The following is a 27,500-nucleotide window of genomic DNA, read 5'->3' on the forward strand; positions in this document are numbered from 1 at the left end:
CGAAGGTGAGCGCACCTTTGCCATTGCTCGTGAAGCTTGCAGGGGCTGGGGGTGGTGGAAGCCCGAACTTCCCCAGCCCCCAGAGCAGGTCGGAGAGCGCTGGCGAAGGTGAGCGCACCTTCGCCATCACTCCCAGAGCTTGCGGGGCTGGGGGTGGGGGAAGCCCGAGCTTCCCCTACCCCCAGCCCCCAGAAAGGGTCCAAGAGCAATGGCGAAGGTGAGGGCACCTTTGCCATTGCTCCCGGAGCTTGCAGGGGCTGGGGGCGGTGGAAGCCCGAGCTTCCTCCGCCCCCAGCCCCCAGAGCAGGTTGGAGAGCGATGGCGAAAGTGCGCGCACCTTCGCCATCGCTCTCGGAGCTTGCGAGGCTGCGGGCAGAGGAAGCTGGAGCTTCATTTTTGGAGGGGAAAAAGTGCGTCCTATGGGGCGAAAAATACGGTATATAACCACACTTGGAATATTGTGTACAGTTCTGATCTCATTACCTCAAAAAGGTTAGTGTGCAGGTGAAATAAGTTCAGATAATGATCAAGGGATTGGAACAACTTCTTTATGAGGAAAGATTTTGGGTGTTTTAGGCTAGGGAAAAGATAAGTAAGAGGGGAACATGATAAAGGTGTATGAATTATGCATCTGTGGAGAAAGTGGATACAGAAAAGTTTTTCTTCCTTTCAAAATGCTACAACTTGTGTACATCCAGTGAAGCTGAATGTTTCAGGAAGAAATTACTTCCTAACACATTGCAAAGTTAAACTGTCCAGTTTGCTTCCACAAGATGACAAGTGGTGGTCGCCAACTTGGAGTGGCTTTGAAAAAGGATTAGACAAATTCATGGAGGATACAGTGACCAGTGGCTACTGGGTACATTGTCTGTGTTCTTCCTCCACTATTGGAAGTAGATTGCTTGCTGAGAATCACAGGTGGAGAGAGTGCTGTTGCACCCAGGTTCTGCTTATGGGCTTCCCCATGGGCATTTGATTGACCACTGTGAGACCAGAGTGCTGGACTAGATGGGCCTTTGGTCTGATCCAGCAGGCTCTCCATATCTAACTCTGAAACTTCTCATAGCCCCTGTAGGAAGGGGAAGCCCAAGTGGTATCCTCCAGATGTTGGACTACAATTCTCCTTTACCCCAGCTAGTGTTCACCAACATCTGGAGGGCACCACATTGGCAACCCCTGCCCTACACAATTTAATCAAGGAAAGTGGGCAAGCTTCAAAATGGAGGTTACACTGCCAAGACAGCTTTACGCAAAAATATTAACATGATGATTTAGGGTTGCCATATTTTGAAGAGCAAAAAAGAGGACACTATGATGGCCATTCAAAGCAGATCAGGGCAGTCTTTCTCAAATTGTACCCCTGAAAAAGAGGACATGTCCTGGAAAAAGAGGACAGCTGGCAACCCTATTAGGATGCCATTGATTTTTAGTTTGTGCTTACTCTTCTTTGATCATGTTCTGTTATGAGGTGAGCACACTGTAACGGGAAAGTACCACATCTGTTTGTAGTAACATGTGCCCATTTAACTCAGCCTGCAATAAAAAAGACCTAGCTAATGTGGTGTCTCTCCTTCAGGAGTGCATTTCTCAGGTGGAGGTGGTGTGCAAGCGCACGTGCACACACTCACACACAGATCTCCTGCCTTCCCGGTGCTGTGCATCACTTACCTAAAGGGAGAGTGTCAAGGCAGCAGGAGCTGTGTGCAGTGGAGGCGCAGCAGCAGAGTCAAATCTAGTTGAGCAAGTCAGCTTCATAACCCATGGCCTGAAATTGGTTTGTTCAGCAACTAGCCATTCTTTGTTCCCTTGTTTGTGCATAATGCTAAGCCAAGATTATTTGAAAGCAAAATTAAATTTCACAGAGGTCTTCCTCCTGGTGAGGGTGCAATCCCAACACTTCGCTCAGACCGGTGGAGGTGTGTCCACATAGCACTAAACCATGTTTTAGCTTTATGTGCAAATTCAATCATTTTATTCTAGTATTATTTTTCTGAGTATTCCTCTGACCTCAGCAGTTCCAGGATGAAGGATTAAATGAGCACACCATAGTCTGAAACTTCCCGCAAACAAGAATCCAGTGGGAAGGAACACTATATTTTCAGTGTTAATTTCCCCCCTTATAGTTCAGATGTTTAAATTCCACATGAAGATCCTTACTTAAATATTATTTTATCATACAGTGTTTTATAATTGGAGTTTAGTGTGATTCTGATGTTTTAAACGAACAGCTTCCACAGGTATTGAACAATTTAACCTACCATCATTATAAGTTGAGCACCCTGTTCTGCATTAAATTCCCGGCTTCTCGAAGTGATCCTCCCAAGTAAAGAAAAATTATTTGAGCTTTTCCAAGTGCAGCAAAGAAAGAGGAGGAAAAAAATCCTCTTCTGGCATGGCTCACATGCTTCTTAAACCCATTGGCAGTTTGATTGCTGGGGGGAGAGAGAGAGAGAGAGAGAGAGAGAGAGAGAGAGAGAGAACAAGCCACCATGACCAGTATATCTGTTTATGCTTTCCAAGGAAGCATCTTGACCCTTCAATCCTCAAGCACCTTCAGTGACATGAACCATGCTTCAACACACCATTAAGTATACTTCTGCACAATTGGGCACTGGAGCACCAAACTCACATGTGTAATTATTTATTTATTTAGAGTGTTGGTGCCTTGCACCTGAACCAGACAAGACAATCCCTGCCCTCAGGCTATATATATATCACACAAAGAAAAGGAACAAGGAGGGAAGAAGAATAAAGTAAACTCAGGCATCAGTTCTTAGATAAGTAGTTCTTCCAGGATGGATGGAAGAGGGATAAGCAAGGTCTACAATAGATGACTATATAGCCAAGCCCTAGTGAATATAGGAGCCATGACAAATGTGTAAATGAGACAGCAGGTATATCTGTTTTGGGGGATGAAACCCATTCCATGGTTCATAGAGATTTTGTGTTTATAGAATTAATGTTAACGTAATAACGCCACTCAACATATTTATAGATTTTTTCATATATATCTGCATCTTAGTATGTAGGCTGCATACACACCATAAATTTAAAACACATGACTTCCCCCATATAATCTTGGGAACTATCATTTATTAAGGGTTCTGGGAAATGTGGCTCTGTGGGGATTAAAGGACAGTTCCCAGAATTATTTGGGGGATGTGTGCTTTAAATTTATGTTCTGTACTCAGCCTAAGATTCCTGTGGAAAAAAATTTAGCAATTAGTTTACAATGGTGTGCAAAAAAAAAAAAAGTTTGTGTCTTTCTGATGCAACTAATCCTGCCAAGCTATGAGGGAACAGTAATAAAATTCGACAATAGTTTTTGGTTGGAAAGTCATGATTAATGACATCTACTGAAATGATTAAAAGAAATCACTTTTACATTCTTTGACCTTACTTAGCACTATTGACATGAAATTAACTATAAGTAAAAAATTCTTCCTCCCAAAGCAATTAAAATAATAATTTCTACCTTAATAATGGATATGAAATATTTTGCCCTTGGTAATCTAGCCCAAGCTGCAAGGAACCACACAGCATTTTAATTTTTCATCAAGCCTTTTTTTGGAGATGGCCAGATTTTTTTTATTTTTAAAAAAGTTGATCAGATCTCTTTCATTCATAATGGCATCTACTTTGATCAAAGGGGTGATGCGTATTCTGCTATACCAACTTAAGATCCTGTTCCTGTGAGCTTCTGTTAACTCCATACCTCCCACCTCCTTGTAAGGTTTATAGAGGAATGTGGCAAAGTGCTTTTAAATTGTTCCAATGCAAGTGTCTGAAAAGAATTGGTATGGAGCATTTGGAGCTGGGGCTCTTGAACTGTTGTCCTTTTCCAAATGTTTATCTTCCATAAATTATTTGCTTATTGCAATTCGGATATTAAGTAGGGGCAGCTAATATATGACTATGTATTTGCATGAGCTATTTGCAGGATGTTAGTTGAGATTCCCTCCTGGTTTGGGATCCCATGCATATCTAACATGGCTTGAGTTTATTCCCCTGAGTTACATTTTTTTCTGTAAAGAGCTGATTAATACTTACATCTTTGTTGTAACCCGATATATTTTTTTCTGCTTCCCCTTATGTTTTTGATAAAGCAGTGCTTTTAAATAACTTTGTGAACTTTGGGTGTATTTAGCCATGTTTTGGAATCAAGGAATTGATTCTGCAGACAATGAACATCTCATCCACCCTAATACCTGTTTTTTTCAAACAGTAGTTACCAGTTGTTGGTTGTACCTTGTTCCCTTTGATCCTTGAACAAATGTTTTGAGAGAAGGCATATTACGTAAGCTGGTGACCCTTAATTGACTGTTGGTAACCCCAAAAGGAAAAGCAGCCAAATTTACTGTGTGCCAATAAGAGGTAAAATTAAATTGTGTTTTACTATATGTTGATTGTGCTGGAAAAACTGCATCACCTTCATTGTTGGCATTAATCCATTAATAACACTGAGCTCATTATATGAACCTCTTGCTTTGCTATATTATTGGAGCTCTCTTTCATTTTATAGCTGGCTTAAGTCCTGCTGAGATTCAGCAGTTATGGAAAGAAGTTACTGGAGTTCACAGTATGGAAGACAATGGCATTAAGCATGGAGGGCTAGACCTCACTACTAACAATTCCTCTTCTACTACCTCCTCTACCACTTCCAAAGCATCGCCACCAATAACTCATCATTCCATAGTGAATGGACAGTCATCAGTTCTAAATGCAAGACGAGACAGGTAATGAGATTTGCTTTTTCCTCTGTCATGAAAGTGCTTTCTTCATAGCTATGCTTCACACAATAATTTCAGTATTGAGCATGATGAGTTGCTTTGAATATGATTCAGGAAAATTGTTGATTAACCACAAAGAGAATAAACATAAACTTCCCAGTCCCAGAGTTAGGAGATTTGTTACTGAACATTGACTACAATATTTTCCGGGTAGCACACTGTCTTATGCAATCCCATACATTTCTACTCTGAAGTAAGTCCCACTGAGTTAAGTGGAGCTTACTCTGAGGTAAGTGCATATAGGATTGCAGATATTAAGTGGCGAACATGGAAGGTAGATTTCACCAATTAGAATACAGCAGTCTTATTTATTTTATTACAACATTTCTGTCTCTCCTTTCCTCCCTGGAGTTCAGGGCTGCATCCCTGGTTTCCAGCACACATATACCCAATTTTATCCTGACAGCAACTCTGTGGGATAGCTTCGGCTGAGTGTGTGGACCAAGCTCACCCAATGAGCTTCATGGCACATGGAATTGAAACTTGGTCTCCCTGAACCCTCCAATTGCTATACTACACTGGCTCTTTTTTCATGTAGGCAAGGCTTGTCTAAGAGGTATGTACAAGCCATGCTAAAAGCAGTGGAAATCCTAGCATTTGGTGGATTGCTGCCAATACAGAATGGTGTGCTGTTGGTGGTAAATGGCCAGCCATTGTTCATTTCCGGACTATAAATAGTTTGTGGACATTGAGTTATATTTAGAGGCACCTACTCTGCCTGAGGAAGCATCTTCTGATGGGGGATGCTCCTCTGAATCCAATCCATTTCTCCAATCCATTGAATTTAATTAACCAAAACGTCTCATTCATTTCTGTGGAATTTAAGTTACAATCTTAAGCACACTTGCTAGGGAGTCCCACTGAACTTGGTGGGACTTTCTTCTGATTAACCTCGCTGAGGATTGCCCTGTCAGTCGTAAAGAAGTTTATCAGAAATTGGAGGCCATCTTACTTGTGAGCCAACCCATCAGAGCAAAGGTGGTTACACTGAGAGATTGTTGAAGATAAGAACTACAGTGGTACCTCTGGTTACGCATGCTTCAGTTTACAAGCTCCGCTAACCCGGAAGTAATTGCTCCTGGTTGCGAACTTTGCCCCAGGATGCGAGCGGAAGTCGGGCACCGGAGGCGCTATTAGCGAAAGCGCGCCTCAGGATAAGAATGGTTTCAGCTTAAGAACAGACCTCTGGAATGAATTAAGTTTGTAACCAGAGGTACCACTGTATTCCATATGCAATCAAAGGAGCATTTTTTAAGATGTTTTAGGAACTAAGGTAGCTGCCTTGCATAGACCATTGGCCCAAGTAGTTCAGTATTGTCTATAGCTCCAGCTGTGGGTCTCCAGCTGTTTTTGGGCTACAACTCCCATCACTCCTAGTTAGCAGGACCAGTGGTCATGGATGATGAGAATTGTAGTAAAAAAACCAGCTGGAGACCCAAGTTTGGGAAACACTGGTCTAAACTGAGTGCAGTGACATGCCAGACAAAAGACATTGCCTGCCCTCCCAGGGGATGCTAGGGATTGAAACTGGGACCTTCTACATGCAAAGCAGATGTTCTACACTGAGCTATAGCTTCCCCCATACACTATTTTGCAGAGGGTGTAATTAGAATTTGTGGGTTGCCTCTATCATTTTCTTTAAGCTTCCATAATATTACCTTTCATTATTTTAAAATGATAACATCCAGAGGTAATTTTCATTTTGGCATTTCAATTAAGGTTGCTAGTTGATGATACGTCAAAGGCAGTGGTTGATTTTTCTGGAACAGAGAGCCAAACTGCAGCATTGTGGAGGGAAAAAAAGAAATTTTCACTGACAATTACCCAAGCAACTGACTTTCTCCCTCCAAAAAAACTGAATCCAGCATATAGTTGTTTGGATAAACAACATCAAGCAACTTGTGAGAACACTGCCCTGGGATAAAAAACATTAGTTAAGACTTCAGACCCCAGTATATTGATTTTATGAGTAAAAAGTAAAGAAAAAACATGCAGAAACATTTGTAAGTCTCTGCTGGCCATCTTACATACTTCTCAGGAAGAACTGATCCATTCTGGATTATTTATTTATTTATGTATGTGTTTAGAGGGGGGAGGAATGCTAAGTTGAGGTCATATGGCAAAATTAGCATACTGTAACATACAGTCATTTTTTTCATCCTTTATTAACCGTCATCTTTGGCTCTATTCCTTCTCTAATTAGAACATCATCTATCCTTGGCAGTTGAACTATTCAGCAGAACGATTAGATTTTTCTGACTGCTCTGAGCTGAATTGACCTGTTTTGACCTGTTTGTCACTGATCATAACCTGACAGGCACTAGAAGCCTCCTACTATTATGGCTTTTGAGATGAATTTGATGCCGTGTTCTTTTGCCACAGCTCATCACACGAGGAGACTGGAGCCTCTCATACTCTCTATGGCCATGGAGTTTGCAAGTGGCCTGGATGTGAAAGTATTTGTGAAGATTTTGGACAATTTTTAAAGTAAGTTGGGGCTTTTTTATTATGCAGTAAACAGAGTTGAGTAGGTATACAGATAATCCAGTAAAACTCAGCCGTAAAGTTATCGGATGTTTATGGCTTATGTGCCAAAACACCAGATCAAGCCAACTGGAGAGGATAGAATCATTAGCTTTCCTTTCATGTTAAATCATTTCTTCGGGCTTTTTAGTGGCATGGTGCTTACCTGACCCCTTTGCCAAAATGTAACCTCAGAGCATCTGTAAAGTGCCTTTTGATAAAATAATGAACAGGGAAAAATACATGCAACTGTGTGTATTGGCATGTAATCTGTAGAAAGAAATGTGCCTCTTTAGGCTGTCCTTTTGTAGCAATAATTCGCAGTCATGAGAGCACTTATTCCTGAGTGAACCCGGTGATTTCAGTATAGCTTACAAAAGGGTCACATCTCAAGTACCGATTCATGGGCTCCAAGCCAAAGTTCTTTGGAGGTTCCATAGCACTCATGGAGCTCCAGAAGGAGCAGGCTTCCCGCGAAGGTTCACGTGCAAATCTTTCCAAACGCTAAGCCCATGGGAAAACCTCCACTTACACAGGAGTGGGAGTGAGGAGACTGGATAAAGTTAGATTTCAATTTATATGCTGCTTTTCCACAAGGAAATTACACTCAAGGTGGATTTCAGTACACAAAACAACCCAGCAGTAAAAACAGCAGATGATCAAGCTTATCAATTTCAGTCTGGCTTACAAAAGAGTCACAGCAAGAAGGGTCCCTGGATCAGGCATAGAACTGTATAAGCAGACCAAGAGCCTGTGACCTTCACTGCAGCCACCCTCCCCACACATAACATGTGTGAGAGAGGTTGTTTCTTGTTTGTTTAAAAAGTCCACATTACACAGCTTCCCCATGCCACACTGAAGTCTGTTTTTACATATCCCCTAAGTCTAAACGAGCACCTTACCATGTGGCAAAGTGTGAAGGCTTGCCGCTACTTAGAAAGGTGAAAAATCCTCTCCATCTTCTGGCATGTTTAATTCAGAATGCAGCCAATAACTGTGCGACACTTGCAAAATAAACTGTGAAAAAGTGGGGCGTGGCACCTTAAAATTAAAAAGTATCCAGTTATTACAGTGAGTATCATAAACCAAGTTTGTGGCAATTTTGTAGCATTTTCATTCTGCGAGGACTTGAGAGGGGCTGAGCCCAAACGGCATGATCTCTCGTAGGAGAGGTGCACAGGGCTATAGTGTACAAAGAGTCCTAATGGAACGTTATAGATAGGTTTATATAGATGAGTAACTTCACAAGCTGAGGCTCTTATGTTGTCATGGTGCAGCTAACAGGGTGAATGAACTGCTTCATGCTTCATCAACAATTAAGTTAATTAGCTCATTTGAAATTGTGCTGCTTTGTTGCCAGGATGTTGGTAGAAACATCAGAAAGGCCTGTTTACAAATGGTATAGAATCAGACTATGTAGAAACAGCAGCTTCACAACAAGACAAAGACGCACCACATGTCTTTATAAGAAAACTATAATTTTTTTTTGTATCTGAATGCTTACATTGAATATATATACTCATCTATTTCAGAGTAGATTATGTTTGCTTTCCTACTTCATTTTTCTTTTTTTGTGGAGAATAGGTTTTAGGTGTACTTTAAAGAGTACTTTTACAGATTTTTGCCCAATTTTAGAAGAATACACTTGATCTGTACTATTTCTGTTTGTAGATTAAAGAGGTTACTGTTTGCGTGTGGGATTTATATAAGCTGCTAGAAATTATTCCATGCGAAAATAACCTACATACTGCATATATTGTTCTAGGCATAATTGATACCAAGAGTTCTAGCCAACTTAGCTGCAGCCTTTAGCTCTCCAAGCAAAACTAATTTTTATAAATACTTCCATCTTTCCAGAGTCTAGTGATGTTAATGTTTCTCTCACTGCTTTCACAGTTGTTTTGTAGGTCCCTGGTTTTATAATGCACAGTCCCTGGAAACACTTTGATTAACAGTAATGTAGTTCTTCTATATATATCACCGTTCCCAATTTTTCTAAACTGTGTGACCCATTCAAGGAAACATCCTGAATATTCTTGGGTCGGGCCAAGAGGCTCCAGATTCTGTCCTGTAGCCTAAGCCTATCAAATGTGCTTCCCTTTCCCATATGCGCTCTTCCATACCACCTGTTTGATAATGTCCCTGTAACTGGGAGCTAGGGCAATACCTGGTTTTCAGCATTGCAATAGATCACCAGCTAAACATCACTATATATCACAATGTCTGAAATAAGGATGGAACGTTGTAGAGGCACTGACTGGCTTCACGGGTTTTTCCACATTGTGATTTTTGCATAATGCACACAAACACACACCATGATTTGTGTCATATTGCCAGGTTAAAAATTATGGACTTCAAACTGGTTTTGGACAGTATATTGCCCAGCCCTAACACACATCATGATTCGTGATATATTGCCAGGTCAAAAATTATGAAACCGATATCACGAGATGGACTTAAAACTGGTTTTGGATGATACATTGATATATCACCCAGCCCTACTGGGAGCTGCTTTGGGCTGCAAAGCCAGGGGGCAGTTACCCACACTTCATGCACTATATACCACCCAGAAGCCATGACATTTGCTCTACACCCAACAGAAATGCCACTTGAGACCATTGTTGTACACGTCTTTTAGACAGAAATACAAAGTCACAGAGATGTAAACTTCAGCTTCTTTCATTTGAAATACTGTGTTGCGGTAGTCTTAAAGTCTGAATCCCCTTGCCTTTAGCCCCCTTAGTATTCTTCTGTGCTCACACTGCAAAGCCCCATTTCAATTAAAAACCTTTTATTTCAATTCAACTTCAACTTTTAGACCCAAAGAATGAGTATTTTTTTTCCAATCCATTAACTTTATAGGGGATGACAGAACTAATGGCAGTAGTTTTCGAGACCTTGCTCTTAGTCTAATCTGTGTAAGAATGCTGTACGTTCTGACTTGGAACAGTGTGGTACTTGTTAATAGAGCTAATGCAAGTATACTGTACTGAAATAAAATATTCATAAGGAATGCTACCCAAATCTAGTTGTGTGTCTATTTCTGCAGTATTCTTGTGACAAATTTGAAGTGGTCTCTGATATATAAGGTGAACTCTAACTTGTGTTCAGAAACCAGTTTAAGTTGATGCCTTCGTGCTTCATCTTTTTTTCCTTTCTTTTACAATAATAATAATAATAAGCTGTGCTGAGGCATTTGAGGAGGAGGATTAAGACAGAAAACACAGTGGCTTTGCTTCATTTTTTTAATAATAGAAAGGATTTGGAGTGAAGTGAAGAATAATTTACAGAATATGACTTATAGCCATGAAAGGTTTTTTATATATCTTCGTTTTTGTCTCTTCAGAAGTCAGTATGTTGATGATAAATATAAATTATACTTCTCTGCGCTGAGGTGTTTAGAATTTTGAAAATTCCACCTTGCATACAATCGAAAAGATTAATGAGATTAATATTACTTGCCTGTTATTTTCAAACAAGCATAGCTGTCTTTCCACATAATGTCATATCAGACAGACACACTGCCATGCAGTTCCATACTTTTGATATCATGAAGCTTGGATGGATATTCCCAGCCTTGAGAAGTTTTGGGGTGATTTTCAGCCTTGATGAAGTCGTGTAAAATTACAGTTACTCATGTGCATCTGATCCACTGAACAAAAGCAATTCTGTAAAATTAATTCTTTCTGGCAGAGAAAAGCATCAAATTTTAAAGTCAGGTCAGAAAATATTATTGCCCAACTGCAGAGAGAACAATTATTGAGCAGAATACTGAGCAATGAAGAAAAGTGATTAAAAGACTGCCAAAAATGTTTAAGAATTTGTTTGGAATTTTACTATAAAACAGGTGTTGACAGAAGCTAACCATTTTGCTGGTTGCCAGGCAAGGAGCCCCAAAGATCACTAAAAGCATTTAATAGTAGTTCTTCATTACTGTCTTATAAATGTCAGAGCGTAATAACATATGACAAAACTTTGGTGTATTTTGTCTGCAAAACTAATTATCATTCCATTGGTCCTAAGTCAGTTTGAGTGTAGATGGATTTGACTTTTAGAGCTTTAAATCAAAAGGTTTACACTATAGCATTCCAGCCAGCAGACAAGCGTACTTTAACCTGCATGCAGCAGACGCCAGCGAAACAAAACATGATCTACCGTACAAAGACAGGCAATGTTTTCCTCTATAGAGACAGAATTGTTAGTTTTGAGGAAAGGGAAGGGTGGAAAGAATGCTACAGAAGAAGACAGGGCAGTTTACCAACAAGACCCTCAAAGGGGGCAGCTCAATGCAACAGAAAGACTAATATAATTTAATTAGGTATCAAACTTCATATGTGCTTTTCTTTTAATCCAGAGAGAGAGAAAGTTTGAAATAGATTGTTGCTATACCCTTACTCACATCTTGTGTCGATTAGCTTTGGCTTTGACTAGTCTGCCTGGTTCCAAAATTATGACCTCAAAAAGGCATTATTTGAACTTGTCAGGATGTTGTTTCTTGGGGTGACAGTGCCATCATCCTTCAGAACGAAGACATCTGACACAATCTGCTAAATGAATAGTGACATGCATTGAATAGTGGCACACACACAAATACATTTTGTATTTAAACTCCTGTCAGTGTTTAAACATTAAAGCTCACTGCAAAATAAATCATACACTACTGATGGGCAAGTGAAACACGTTGCTAAAACAGTCTCTGACGCTTCAGGATTTAAAGTCGACCCCAGTTTTTCTCTTCAGAAATCAGATAATTTGCAATGAAATCGAGATTCTAATGTCAAAATTCATTTAATAGTTTGTACTATTTCAGGGTAAGGTGGCACATACTGTGTTATTCCCTAAAACCTATGGGAGATCAGTAGACAAATGGAAGCAGGTCATTTTTATACTTTTTTTGTTTTTGGTCAGGCTCCATCAAAAAAATTTTTTCCTAATTGTTTCCTTAGAAATTTGACTGCATATTTATATTTTTCCATGTGCAAGTCTGGCAAGCCTGCACACAGATTCATGCAGTTTTGAAAGAACATCAGTCGACCACATCATTTATTCCATTTTGAAAACAAAAATCAATATACCTATAAAGTGACCCATAAATTAGAACTGGCTCACACAATGTTTGTTCAGTGCTGCCTTTCTGAAGGCACCCTTTGCATTTTCCCCTCACCTCTCTGTTTGAACTGCAGTCACAGTAAGAGGCTCATTAGGGGACATTAGGGACTGAGGCTCACCAGAATTCCAGCGCTTGCTTTGCTCTTATTAATGCATAGTAGAGTAGAATGCATTTAAATATTTCATAGGCATTCAGTAATTTGTGTGTAATCGCCTTGTTAGCAGACCAGTAGAAGTAGAACAGGTCTGTGAAATGGTGTTGGTGATTGCATGGGTAATTTACAGACCTTTGCCATCAGAAAGAGCATTATTGGGGGCTAGAATGAAGCTGTGAAAAAGAACCAGCAATAAGTCAGAGTGGGGGGAAAAAACTTAATAAAGGTTTTGTAACAAGCATCTTCAGGGATAACAACCCACTTGGTTCTTTTTGAAGCAGCTATAATTTATGACATATGCAATATATCAAATGCATAAGATAGTATTATGGAGCATTCATATGAAAAGGGTATTTGCAACATTAGTTCCAACTTCCTGCAAGGGACATGATTAAATGATTAATGAAATGTCCCTTTGCATATGCATTTTGAAACAGCAATTAGGCACTGACTGAGAAAATCCACCAATCCTCTCATTTTTCAGTATTATCTCATTCTTGATTTATAAATCATAGAGAATTTTTGAACAGCAATATGTACCTGAGATGGTTGTAAAAAGCATAAAAGAGAATAATTTGAGTGTAAAATAGTAATAAATACATGAATTCATAATTTAATGTTAATTTCTAGCCTATTTATTTAGTCCCCTTGCATTGTGTTTATATCCAGCACTGTTTCTGTACTTTGATTGGCATAATTAAGACGGGGAAATGAATAGGCCCCATTATTTTACATATCACTGGTAAACAATAGCAAGGAAAGGAGAAGAGAGATGTGGCAGAGGTATGTATGTGTTTTTCAAGTTCTCAGTAATCCACTGGAGGCTGTTCTATAAATGATCATTGAAGGGCTGCAAGCTAGCCTATAATTACAGGAAAGAAAGTGGCAGCTCTGGCATTTCATAACTATGTGTCCTCAAAGTGCTTTGTGAGTTTGTCACCAATGATAATTTAGATAGAAGCTCATTACTGAACATCACAACACTTTAAAAACCTTTCGCCTTCATACAGGAGAATAAAGGACTATTTTAATGGCAAGGTTCTTTTGTGTTCCGCTGAAAAATTCAATCAAGACGAAACCTCATTGACTATTATTGTAGTCTACAGTCGCTAGCCTAATAAAAGCAGCACAGATAAATTGAATAGGTCTCTGAGACTTGAGCACATAAATGCAAACATTTTGCTGGTTTTTAGTTCTTTAAATATACAGAGATGAATTGGAACGAAAAATCTAAACACATTTTTGCCCCGATCCAGCTAGATCACAATGTATGCAGATGTCGGTTTCTTTATGTGTGAATCACATCACTGGATTGGAAGCCTCACATGCACTTTCCATCTCTAATCCACAAGCTGGTACTCTGCATATGGAACCCTTATTTAAAAGCCAAGATCCCTGGGATTAAAGAGGCGAAGGTGGTGGTGCTGTGTTCAGTCCCCCTTCTCATATGCTTTGTATACAGGAGGCCCCAAATTCATTCTTTGGAATCTCCAAGTAGGGGTGGGAAAGCCCCACCCTGTCCGAAAATCTAGAGAGCTGCTGCCTGTCCGTGTAGTCAGTGTTACACCAACCAAGGCAGTTTCACTACCCCTTTTATATCCGCAAACCCACTTAGTGTGGTTTTAGCTTTTTTAATAGGGTTCTGTGCGCACATCATTGGATTAGAGTCTTAGAGGGCACTTTTCCAGTAGTGTCTGAAGTAGAAATGCATTCATCAGGTATTGTTATGCTATTTCTAGTTGTCACTCCTGGGTTGTGTACAGGACAATCATTTCACAATTAACAGTGGGAGTGCCTTCTTCCCCCAGAAATAGTGTGGTCATATTAGATATGTGGGAGCCTCACACCTGGGTGGTACGGGGAGATGTTTGTTTATTTCTTAATTCCTGATTTCAGCTTCTTCGCCATGTTCCATGCAATGCAGCAGACTAGTGAAAATGATTGCAAGCATATTCTGGGCTACTCACATTCACTCCTAAGGGGTTCTAAGAAAGAGAAAGAGAAAGAGAAATGTTCTTGAATGGTGAGGTATTTCTGAGAGGGAGAGGTAGCATACTGCTCTTTTTTCTTTTTAAAGGACTACCTGTGTGAATATGTGGATAAAGACCCATCCTTTCATGTTCGTAAATCCAAGGTAAAAAAACCACCCTCTCTAAAACAAAACTGCTCCAGAAATGGGAGGGGAGAGAGTATTCCTCAAAATGGGCACTGTCCAACAGGAGTCCATGACAAGTGCACCAACACTTATTCACATTGACGGTAGCGGAGCTTGTTGATCTGCTGGCTACTACTTTCAGTATTTCCAAATTGCTGCTTTAAGCGCTACGGAAACTTGAAGAATCAGTTTGACCAGGGACCTTGCAAGACGGAAAGCCAAAGCATACATGCTGCAAGTACAATGCCACTTGCAAAATATATCCACCCAACACCCCATTAGCAGGGTTGTAAACAAATTTAGAATACTCTGAACCATGGGTAGGCAAACTAAGGCCCAGGGGCCGGATCCGGCCCAATCGCCTTCTAAATCCGGCCTGCTGGCGGTCCGGGAATCGGCGTGTTTTTACATGAGTAGAATGTGTCCGTTTATTTAAAATGCATCTCTGAGTTATTTGTGGGGCCTGCCTGGTGTTTTTACATGAACAGAATGTGTGCTTTTATTTAAAATGCATCTCTGGGTTATTTGTGGGGTATAGGAATCTGTTCATCCCCCCCCAAAAAAAATTGTAGCCTGGCCCCCCACAAGGTCTGAGGGACAGTGGACCGGCCCCCTGCTGAAAAAGTTTGCTGACCCCTGGGACTTTCCCATTCCCCAAAGTGGGCCTGTCAAATGTGGTACTGTCAATTTTTAGAATGGAAAACTTTGATTCTGACCAGATGCTGTGTTGTCTGTGATAAACAAGATAGAAATTAATATCGGGCTACTTCCAAACACAACAGCAGTTCGGTGTTCTTTCTCATTACTGAATATAATGTTATGTTCTGAAGGGGTTCACCTTCTACTTATTTATGTGAATAAACCAATAAGTATGCTTACACAGGGATCAGAGCTACCAGACACACAAGAAGCAACTGAAAAATTAACACGCTGCATCTGAGGAGTTAATTAACAGAAATGTGCATCTTGTAAGAAAGATGACAAGGGATGTAATATAGCCACTTTCAATTGAAACTTAAATTTAATGGAATGGGCATGATTGTGACATATGTTTGTTCGATCTGTTACCGTACAGCCTGAATCCATATTTGCCAAGGACAAAAGGTCTCACCCCCGCCCCAGCCATCACCTCCCTGAAAATTCAAACCCCATATGAATACTTTTCAGATCTGCTCTGGAGTGTTGAGGGACCCCCCAGAACACATTTAGGGGGCATGTGGGGAGAGGGAGGGGCAACCCTCTTGCACAGTCAGAAGTCTATACACTAATGGAACTGCTTTGTTAGACACTACTCAGTATCTCAAATCTCCATGTAGCTATTGTCAGTACACAACTCTAGCCTGCAGGTTCCAGTGTCTCCTCTCAACCAATCTTCTCTGTCCTCTGTGTGTACAAATATTTTTCAAACAGTTTTAAGGATTCAGGACTCATGTGCTTGAGTTTTCTGAGTATTGCATGCTACATGCACTATCTATGCAAGGCAGGGTACTTTTAATTCAAAAGAATGAATAAAGAAAGGTCTGTTGTAGTAACAAATACTACCCATAGCTGAGATGCTTGAGGAATTTAATTTTTGTAAATTTCTGTGTGAAGTGCCCCAGTTTGCATCTCCCAGACTAGTGTATGGTTTGGCCCATAAAATCCTTTGTATTTTGCACTTCCTTGAATTCTTCTCAGCCAAATACTGCACCAAAATGCATTAAAATGTGTGTCTTAGGGTAGAAACATATTTGGAAATGCACACATGGAGGTCAAATGCATATTTAAATATATATTATTGGATATATTAATTATGTATCTACCGGTAAATAGAGATTTTCATGCTGATGTTAAAAATGGAGCTTATTGCAGAAACAGAACAAAAAAAGACTTCGAGATGAACACATGTAAAATTAACACTGACTGGAATTAGGTTGATCGATCCCTAGTTAAAAACAAATGATAATTATTATAGAATACAGTTAAGTACCATCTTTAATTTCAATATGTTTTGTACAGTTCTAACTGTTCCTTCAAAAGTGAGGAGTCAAGTCTTTTAAATTTTATATATGCTTATTTTAAGCATGGGGAAAGTTAGTTTCAAGCTATAAACATTTGTTAGAAAAATCACTATAAAAGGATTTCCAGCAAACTTTGGTTACTTGTAAGAGAAGTAACTATAGTTTGTGATCCTCTCTGGTTAGAATATGTTTAGGTTATTTTTTTATTTTTTTAGTGCTCATTAAAGTGAGGCTCAGAATAGTACTGCCTGGAGTTGAACTTAGTTCAGACAGGTTCTGTTTCAATTCCCCCACAGACCACTGCCAGGGTACCTCTGCCCTGACCTTTGGCATTCTGCTATTTTAGTCCTGGGATTCTTCTAAGGAGAGACTGACAAGAGTACCAAGTTACACAGGGGTTAATTGAAATGGCTAGGTGTCCACTGGAAACTTAACTGAAAGTAAATCCACTCTAACTTCCGTTGATGCAAGTTCCTTTTGTTTCAAGCCAATATAGATTCTCTCTACTAAAGTCTAGCATCCTGCTTACTCTCTAGTACATCCTCACAACTAATCTTCTGTGTTCTCTACCTTGCCTTAACAATGTTACCTATATCTTACAAATGTGGATCTTCTTGCAATTGATATTTCTGCAAATATAATTCGATCTGTGTGTGGATATCTGTTTAGCTAGCGCTTGGTTTATTTAAAAAGGGCGGCAGGAACTAGCCTGTTCTGAAGACACCTAAAACACCTTTTTCCTAATTCCAACACATGAGCAAGTTGGCTATTCTTGCTTCACATTCTCAGAGGCACTCTTTCATTGGTGACTTTGGTTGCCTTTGACATTCCCAAACAGATTCTGGAGGTTCCAGTGATACCAGATTCTGGAGGTTGACTCAAATCTGGCAATGTGCTTATCAGATGTTATTTATAGAAACATTTTACAAGTTTATGACCTTGTTTTTGCAAATAGCTCCACTTCGACCACCTCATGCCAACGTTCTCCCTCGGTTGGGGAAACATCTAGCAAGACTCATTGGGTTTTCAGTAACATTGACATCTAGCAAAATAATATATTAAATGAACAAGGTTCGAATCCTCAGCATGTTTACTTCTGAATAGACCCATTATAGTTGTAGCTCTATTCCGGAATGTGTGTTGTAGATAGTTATACTATAACTAGCTGTATGGATGACATCTCATGACAAGAATCAACCTGTCATAGACATGAGCTTCAGAAAATATCCTCAATTTCCCAATTGTTCCCAGAAAATAATGTATCTGCAGACTTGAGGTGATATCCAACTAAGTTATACTCAGAGTTGACCCACTGAAATCAATGGACTTAAATTACTACTGTTATTGATTGTGGATATCACCATTGATATTTCACACTGGATATCACCATTGATGTTTTACAGTTCTCTCCCAAGTAAAGTTTAGCAGGATGTTGCTGACTCTGGCTTGACATCCCCTAGCTTCAGAACCAACACAGGTCACATGTAAGCTATTCTGCACATTGACTGGATATCCCTAAGCATGAGCACATGGGCCTGAGTCCTAAGTTTATTTCTGAGTTGCTGCAAATTAATCCTCTCCATCTCACCCAGGCTACAAAAGAGGTGTTTGGGCCAGTGCCAGATTAAACCCTGTGGAGGCCTCTAGGCAGTTGAAATCTCAGGGGGGGGGGCATCGCAAATTATCGCCTATTACGTTTTTGAGCACACTAACTTACAGAAAGCTTCATATCTGGAGGTTTCTTGTGCGTGTGCTCTATTGGGATAACATTGATCTAAGAAAACTTGATTGTAATTTTATTTCAAGATCAGATCAATATTGTTTTGAACCGTTGTTGCAGGGCCCCTAAAAGACCCATAGATTGGTGCCTGCTCTGCCTATTTTGTCATCTGACACTGTCCTTGGCCTTCACCTAGGCCCTGCTGGGGCTCTTTCTTTGAGCTTATAATTCCCACCCATGGACTTCCTGTTGGGGTGGAGCCTCAGTTCTTGTATTCACTTACTGGCTCAGGGCTGTACCTTGAGTGCAGTGGCAGCACTATTGAAGTGGAGGGTGTCCTCTGAATGCATCTACCTCCAGAGCCAAAGAGCAAGGGAAGTGCAACCAGATGATCATGGGAAAGAAATGTTTCTGTTTCTGTTCCGCTAGCTAATAATAGTAACAACAGCAGCAAAAACAATAGATGGGAGAGGTAACCCATCTGCTGAGGTGGAGGAGTGGTTGCTGCTTTCTGCACACATCTGCATACAAAGAAAGATGTGGAACAGTCTTTGTGTGTGTACAAGAGCCTCTCTTCCCCAGTCCAGTTCCCTACAAAAGCACCCATAAGAAATTAAGCCCCACTCAGATGAAACAGAATGTTTATGATTTTGTTGGTTGGTTGGTTTGAAATACTGCCCTTCACAGGGCACTTTACACTATAAAAACACAAAATACTAAACACAACAACGAGAGTGTTTAAAAACCATGTGCCATTTCAAAGCCTTTGGCTGCTACACATACTGCAGGCTGATCCAATAGAATCAATCATAGAACTGTAGAGTTGAGAGGGATCTCAAGGGTCATCTCGTCCAGCCACCTGAAATGCAGGAATCTCAACTAAAGCATCCATGATAGATGGCCATCCAACCTCTCCTGAAAGACCTCCAAGGAAGGAGAGTCCACAATCAAGCCTACAGCACCCGGTATTCCCAGGTGGACTCCCATCCAAGTACTAACCAGGCCTGACCCTGCTTAGCTCCTGGGATCAGACATGTTCAGGGTGGTATGGCTATAGACAAGAAAAGCTTTGTTTAGTGTGCCTTCCTTTTTTTGCTGGGTCTTTCTTCATTACTTTCTACCTATTTTCCTATGTATTTTCTTCCTGTTGCTTGTTCTTGTTGGGTCTCCTTCCATCTTCTCACCCCTGCCCCTACTTTGTTTCTGTTCTTTCTTCTTCTCATTTTCCTTCATAGCACCAACCAGTACAGAGGTTCTTCCTCTTCCCTGAAAATCAGGTATATCCAGGCATATATATATATATATATATATACACACACACACACACACACACACACACACACACGCGCGCGCGCAAGGAAGAGGAGGCAATGGAATGTGCTTTTTCTTGGGTGAAAGTCTGCTCAGAAATAGGTCCCATTGAATTCAGTGGTGAAGGCTGCTTTAGAGCTATTCCAATAAAGCTGCTGTTTTTCTCTTGACCCCCACTAGATTCTTCTCAGATTCCATTGGTATGTTCTCAAGAGCCAGTCTTCCTTCGGGACTTGACGGCCTTATCAGTCTTATCACTTCTGGTCTTGTCACACAGACACCCACAAATAATTAAGGGGTGGGGGCTTTTGAAAAAGCGATCCCACATATTATGTGACATTGAAAACTGCAGAGGTGAGTTGAGATTGTTAGATATATGAAGCCAAATTTATGTTTCATTATAAAGCCAAAATATATTTAGGTATATTGGGAATATTACACTTTAGTTGTGCCCTTTTCAGGATGAACTCAAGGCAGAATACAACCCACTCCACTTATCGTCACCAAAAAAACCCAGCGCAGTAGCTTAGGTTGAGAGACAAGGTGTAAGTCCATATTCACCCACTGAGCTTCATGCTTGAGAGGGAACTTGAAGCCAGGTCTGCCCTTTCCAAGCTTAGCACTGTATCTACAAGCCACTGGACTATGTTGGCCCTCAATCAACTTGTTAAATAGATGACAGCATAAAAAAGCCATTTTAGCCTATTACGCTTCTTAAAGTCAGCTTTCTCTGGAGACCACTGCAAGCTAAGCTACAAGTAGATTACTATGGTTCTGTTAAGAGGCTTCTGGGCATTTGCTTGCTGGAGAGAACCTACAAAAGTTTGTTGTTTGCGCATAATTGTACTGGCACATTTAGCTTCTCTGCATTACGTTGCATTTCAGCATTATACAACGTTATATATTAAGTTTTGCTTTGATACCGTAAGTCTTCTGTGGCTGTGTTTACCTCTTTTGTCACTTGCTTTGCTAACATTGTCATTTAAGGGATGTAGTGCAGCTGTCAAATTTCTTGTCAGTAGAGATTTATGACTCCAACATGCATCACACATACATGAGTATACAAAGTATTGGATACTGGGGGCAATAGTTTCTCATCCATACCTACGTTTCATTTGTCTGTATGTTTTAGTCATTTTTACTTAAAAACTGATGCCCATGTTTATTAGATTCAAAATCACCTTGCCATATTTATTTGGAAATCTGAGAATAATTTGGATTTGTATCACATTAACCCTCCAACTGCTAAGATCTTAATTACAATAATAAATCATAGGCATAGTTTAAAAATATCTGTAATGTGCAGACCAGACTTCTGTGATGTGTCACACAGCAAATTAATACATCAATTAACTCTCTATCTGTTTACTGTAATTTCGAGATCAGTCATTAGACCATGATTAACCATAAAAAATACAAAATAAACTGTTTTACACAGCTGGTTGTTCTTGAAGCATTACACCTGCTTCTAGAAGGAAATTATGATTTTACTCAGAAGCTTGAGAAAGCAAGTAAGTGAAATTGTCTGTTTTCATTTGTAGACAAGGCCACTTGTGATTTTTTAAATACCAACTTTCCAGGGAGAAATCTCAACATGGTAAGAGTTTTGGACTCTCATGCCTGTCCCAGGAATGGATTATGAAGTCAGGGAGATTCCACATTCAGAAGAACACAATATAGCACAGTTGTTTTGTTACTTTAAGAAGTTGAGCCAAACCAATGGCCCATTTAGCTCAGTATTGTCCACATCAGAGATTCTCAAACTTTCTACCTTCAGGGCCCACCTGAGTTGACTGAAAATTACCGAGACCCACCAGTCACGAAATGGGAAGCAGAGTTTAACATTATCTGCTGCCGATCACTGCAACACTTTCTACAGATATCTAATTTAGCTTTGGAAATTGCTAATTCCACAGCTCAGCTTTCCTCAAGCAGATATTTGTTTAAGTATTGTGACTCGGCCTCCCCATTTTAGGCAGAATTTGGTGATCCAGAGGCTCTAAGTGGAAAAGGCTTCTTCTTTTATTGTTTTAGTTTCCTACCCCCAGTGCTATTTTTCTAGAAAAATAGGTTCTGTAACTCACCCTGAACGCCTGCCTTGTTCTCTTAGAATGGCAATGGCACCCACCTGAGAGGTGCCGGAACTGAGTTCCAGCAAGTTCCTGCTGAAAAAAAGCCCTGCCTCTGGAAGTATTTTTTACTCAACCCCAGTTTATTTCTTCTCACACTATCCTTTCATACTCAACTTGTACTTTACCTCTGCCCTACCCCCAGCTGTAAATTTCTTTAATCCATCCTCTCTGGTCCTTTTGCATGCACATCTTCTTATAACATCACTCTTCTCTTAGCCCCTTCCTTTCTATTCCCAAATTGTCTATTAGTTAATATTAATAGTAAATATTAAATGTTTATCTCTCTAATTTCTTTCAGTGCCACCTTTGGCCCTTCCCCCAGTAGTCAGGGAGGCAGCATTGCTCACCAGGCTTCCTAATACTGAGTGTTACTGCTGTTTACTGAGAGATGGAGGGGCGAGGGATTGAGGGTGGGTGATGCAGGCATAGTGGTGCAGCCAGTCCAGTACCATTACAGTGTGCTCCCTACCATATTGCCTTTCTTCCTGTCAGTGGCCAGCTGCAATTCTTGCTATTGGGAAGTTAGGTAAGTAATGCCGCAGCGGTTGCCACTGTGCTCAAGACTATTATTGGCTTAAGATTTCTCCCTAGAAAGCCAAATATAAATTACTAAATATACTGCTGTATAATATCTGACCTCTTCCATCATTTCAGATCAAAACAATCTCCATTGCTATATTTAAAAAAAAACTCCATTGGTCTCTGTTCTTCCTTTAATCCCTTTCCTCTAAAGCAACCCAAGAAAATAAGCCTCATCATACAGTTCAGTTTTCATTGCTTTGCACCACTCATTTAAATAGGCATTTTTGCCAAATTCAGGAGGATTAAGGCAGTTGTAGAGAACCCGTAGCCCTCCTGATTTTGTTGGACATCAACTGCCATCAGTCCTAGCCAGCATAGCCAGCAGTCAGTGATGACAGACATTGGAGTCCAACGTCTAGAGTGCCACATGTTTTCCATCCCCACTATGAAGTAGATATTATGATCATTTTTGTCATTTAGAGATGTCTTTGCGACACTGCACAGTTCCTGGCATAGTTACCTAACCATTTAGCAGTTGACACAACTCTACTCCGTAATGGTGGCGGTGGAAAGAGCGGCAATTGAACTCATGGTTTTAGGCCTGCTTGAAGATAATGGTGTGAGAAGCCAATGAGGGATTATGTTGAAATAATGTAGAACTCCTATTTAGGCATGTTGTAGTGCTACCGTTCTCACAGGTGAGACATGAGAGGAATGATACGGTATATAAAATAAATGTGAGATCTTTCTTGACACTTGCACATTTTCATACACCTCCTATCTGTGTCACATAGCCCAGTGATGATACAGAGGTTTGTATCTAAGTTCTACTCAGTGTAGACACATTGAAATTAATGGGCTTAAATTAGTCATGGCCATGAATTTCAATGGGAATCCAATGTGTCGAACTAGCATTGGATACAATTCAGAATGTCCATTTGCCTAATTCAAAATAGGGGCCTTTGTATACAGCCGTTAGTGACACTTCCACAACTCAAAACTCTATTAATGTCCATCCAGTGGTGTTCTGTGGCTGTTTGGTAGAAGAAACAGCTTCTGTCATTCCCAGTTACCATTGCAGTTTTGGAACATTGGATGAGAGGGCAATCCTGTTGTGTCTGTTGCTTCTTAGGTTGCGTTGCTTGAATTAGTCTATGACTACCTCTCTGATAAATGAAAACTCCCTTTCTCTGTTAATAACTAGGCCGGGCTGGGGGCAAAAAGTAAGGTTCAGGGGATTTATAACAGCCTCCTAATGTTGTGTTGTTTTTATTCTGTCTTCTTTTACTAGGCACCTTAATAATGAACATGCATTGGATGACAGAAGCACTGCTCAGTGTCGGGTGCAAATGCAGGTGGTTCAGCAATTAGAAATACAGGTTTGGGAAAATCTTCTAGAAATCTTTGACTTCCTTGAAGAAATGTGATTTGTTCTGAATTGATGATTATTAATTAGAATTCATAATTTACTATTACTTATAAATTCTGACTTATTGTTTTATAAATTTATTTTATGAATTATAACAATCATACACAGACTGTTAGTGTTTGGGAGCATGTGCCTTTTCACATTATCACTTTTGTCACATGGTGGCTCTCCCGATGGTGCTTTTTTGGTCAACTGTGAGCAGTAGCTATCCACAGCACAAATGGCACAAACCCTCTCAGAAGTTACCTAAAGTATATATTCTGTATAGGTTGCTAACTTTAAGTGCAACAAGGAAGGATTTGGTGCAAGTGAGAGCTGAGTGGACTGGACAGTAGACCAGTCAGTACCCTTAACTTAGGAAGAATTTGGATGACTTTGGGGGGAAGTTAGATTGCTCAAATTTCAAGAATGTCAGACAAAACTTCAGACAAATTTCAGATGTCTGCAATTTCCTGCGTTATATATGCTTAAGGTGGTCTGGCAGAATTAGGTTTAACAATTTCATCTGTGTAGCACAGGCCCCAAAATAGTGGCACATTTAAATGTAATTCGTCTAATTTTATTTGTAAGTTTACCTCCTCCCATTTCTTCCAATACAACTTCTAAGGTCCACCAAAAATATCCTCTTAATGAGGCTATCTGTATGGCACATTCAGATAGCAAGGGCAAGGGTTGCCCTCAGTGAGTGACTTCCTCTTAACACGAGACTCACTGAAATCTAAGCCAGAATCATTATAACGCCTGGCTACTTGGACTCGCCTTCAAGTTCACAGACAAGTGGGAAATTGAATATTTTACTGGTGGGGAGCTTGCTTTAGTTACCTATCCCAAACCTTTGGAAAGGGTGAGCTCTCTCTCTCTCTCTCTCTCTGTATACATATACATATGCACACAGAAACATTTGAAATTACTGCATATGTTTCTCTTTTATACTTTTTTCTGGGTCTAACAGAAAATGTAACCCTTCATCTTTATGAATTTGGCTGAAAAACAAGTTTTAAAGATTAAGCTTTGAGATTTGACTCTCAAAGGCATATTAATTGTTTTTAGTGTATTCAAATTAACCTTTCTAGAATACTACTCTTAACGTCTTTATCTTTGTGCATGATACCTTTTTTGTCTTTGTTTGTTATTATGGTATGTATTTTTTGTGTTTTTATATTGTAATCCGCCATGTGATCTTCAGATAAAGGGTAGGAATTTAAAAAAATAAATTGATGATGATGGTGGTAATGATAGTTTTGGGAAGTTTTTAAAAACTTGCATGGTTATTCATTTCTGTGTTTTAAATAACTGGGTGCTCTTGGAATCAGAAACTATAAAGATTCTTCCGTTGAGTGCTGTGAAAAATCAATTGAGAATTGATTATAACAAAACAAAAAAAGGTGGGTGGGTGGGTGTAAATAATCCTGATAAGTTTTCTGAAGCATGTTGAAAGGTTTCTTAAGCAGCTGTTTACCATTTATAAAAAGGTTCCGCTGTGATGCGAAAGGCCGAACAGAGTTTCTGCTTGCAGGGTGACCAATTATGAGTTCCTCCCCCCCCCCTCTTTTGTGTGACTGATAGAAAAGTAAGGTCCATCAGTTGTAATGAGACCCAGTGCAGTGTAGATGTCGGCTTAGTGGCAGAGTTCAGCATTTCACACTGCCTGGTCCCTGTCACTCTATTGAATTAGATTGATGATGGCAGATTGCAGGGGGCACTAACTGGACCTCAGTGGGAATGGATGAAGTGTGCAGACAATCCTGGCAGGCACTGTGCTACAAGGACCCCTTCACCCCTTCACAGTTGTTGGCACTAGTCCATTGCTATCAGTGTCCACAGGATTTTTAAAGAGGCACTATGGGCCGCCTAATTTATGGTCCTGGTAACTTGTTACTGTCAAGGCAATGGTGACCTCAATTCTCTTATTGACAAAAAGATGAAGTATTATTTGTTTTCCCTGACCTTTTAAACACGAGGAGGAAAGCTATAGGTGGGCTTCTCCCCCGACCCAACCCCCGGAATTGCCAAAGTTGCCTTTCTTTGTACATACGTTGCTGCTCACATATAAGGATTTGATATGCAGGAACCATTACCCTACAACAGCCTCCAATGATAAGATGTAGCAGACGAAATAAAATAGCTGTATTAGTCATTTCTAAAATGCTTCTGATCTCACTCTTTCTTTAACAGCTTTCTAAAGAACGGGAACGTCTTCAGGCAATGATGACCCACTTGCACATGCGACCCTCGGAGCCCAAGCCATCTCCAAAACCTGTAAGTGCATATTGCTTTATAAACAGTAAATAGGCCCGTGAATGTAACAGACTAAGAAAATGAACAATTTAGTGACAGTTGGAAAACAATGAGTGTGATGAAAAATATGGCAATAAAATGAAGGTAAAATGCAATAGCTTGTCAAATTGTATGTTTCTTTAAAAGTAATGCTATCTTTTACAAAATCTATCCAATCTGCGCCATAGGTGACACTAAACAAAGTACACCTATAAGTGCACAAATCACTGTCTTGCTGCCGAAGCTAGAAAGAATATCTTCTTTGAGATAGTCTTACAGATATTAAAAAGAAAGCTATTTTGAAAAACTTGAAGTTCAGTTGACTCAGTAGTAGTAAAGGGGAAAAGTTAGAGGGGTAGCTCAGTATAGATCAGTCACAAGGCTACAGATATGAAAAATGATTTTTTTGTAGTTAACTCTTCCACTTAATATATAAATTCTCAAACGTTGCTGTTTTTGTTTGTGTCAGTAAAAACATTGATATAGGCAGGTGAGGCCTTCACCTGGCACTGATACTTGCAAGGCCTCCACTTTTAACTTAATCTCGTGAGCTATGACACTGTGTTACTTGTCTATGCTTGGAAACAGAAGGCTATATGGTAACTTTTTATAAACAGCCAATTTAAACATCTGAGTATTGCACATACATGCTATGCCATTCTTTCATAAGGATACTTGAGAGCTTGAAGGGTCCAAGTCTGAAAAACTCAGAAAATGTAGGTGAAAGCAATAAGATATTAAAAAAACACACATTTGTATATCACACCCTGTTAATGATTCCATTAAAGGACAGAATAGTCTGTCTCTTGTGTTTCCAGAGCTGTGAACTTCAAAGATTTTTGTACGAGGGTCTACTTTGCAACTTGATGAGTGAAAAAGAGTTGGCATTTGTTAATCTTCCACTTCAGGGTTTCACAGGCTGGGTACATCCTTTTTGTTGTTTTTTTGCAAATAGGAGCCTTGACTAAGATTCCTGCTTTTTTACCACCTTGTTTCCTTCTATAAATTGCTTATTGCCCTCTGTGCAAGTTTAGAGTTTAGCATTTGACATGTACACTATTTAACTATTTCCACTTTTCCCCCATATTTTTTTTTCTTTTTTACTATTCTTAATTCTCATATTCTTAAGCATCTTGACTTGGGTTCCAAATGGTTGTTAACTATGTAGAAGATGCTTTGCAGAATTTATTTGCATTATTTAATAATTTTAACCCCAAATGAGCTGAAGTCACTCCAAATTTTGGGAATATCCTTTCTTTACTGTTGTGACTGCCTCATTCCAATAATATTATTTTTATCATTGCTTTCTATAGTATAATGTAGATAATCACATGACAGAATAATTGTCTCATAAATCCATCAGGAATCTGCAGCTTG

General features: G+C 39.8%; 1 protein-coding gene across 27 annotated transcripts in view; it reads left to right on the top strand.

Moving 5' to 3' along the window:
• FOXP2 (forkhead box P2) overlaps window positions 1-27,500 on the top strand; it is a 361,843-nt gene that overhangs the window by 299,111 nt on the left and 35,232 nt on the right. For 15 of the 27 annotated variants that reach the window (XR_014516587.1, XR_014516590.1, XR_014516591.1 and 12 more), the window contains 4 exons: window positions 4,523-4,736; window positions 7,173-7,277; window positions 23,709-23,796; window positions 26,022-26,105. Coding sequence is in view for 21 of the 27 variants with exons in the window: in XM_083463464.1 (XP_083319590.1) it covers window positions 4,523-4,736; window positions 7,173-7,277; window positions 23,709-23,796; window positions 26,022-26,105 (491 nt within the window). In the remaining 6 variants the exon portion in view is untranslated. Of the gene's footprint in view, window positions 1-4,522; window positions 4,737-7,172; window positions 7,278-14,654; window positions 14,712-23,708; window positions 23,797-26,021; window positions 26,106-27,500 lie in introns of all 27 variants that reach the window. The other 12 variants (XR_014516588.1, XR_014516589.1, XM_083463471.1 and 9 more) reach the window with 1 other exon arrangement.

Source organism: Podarcis liolepis, assembly GCF_965112155.1.
Source record: "Podarcis liolepis genome assembly, chromosome: 10".
NCBI classification, from domain to species: domain Eukaryota; kingdom Metazoa; phylum Chordata; class Lepidosauria; order Squamata; family Lacertidae; genus Podarcis; species Podarcis liolepis.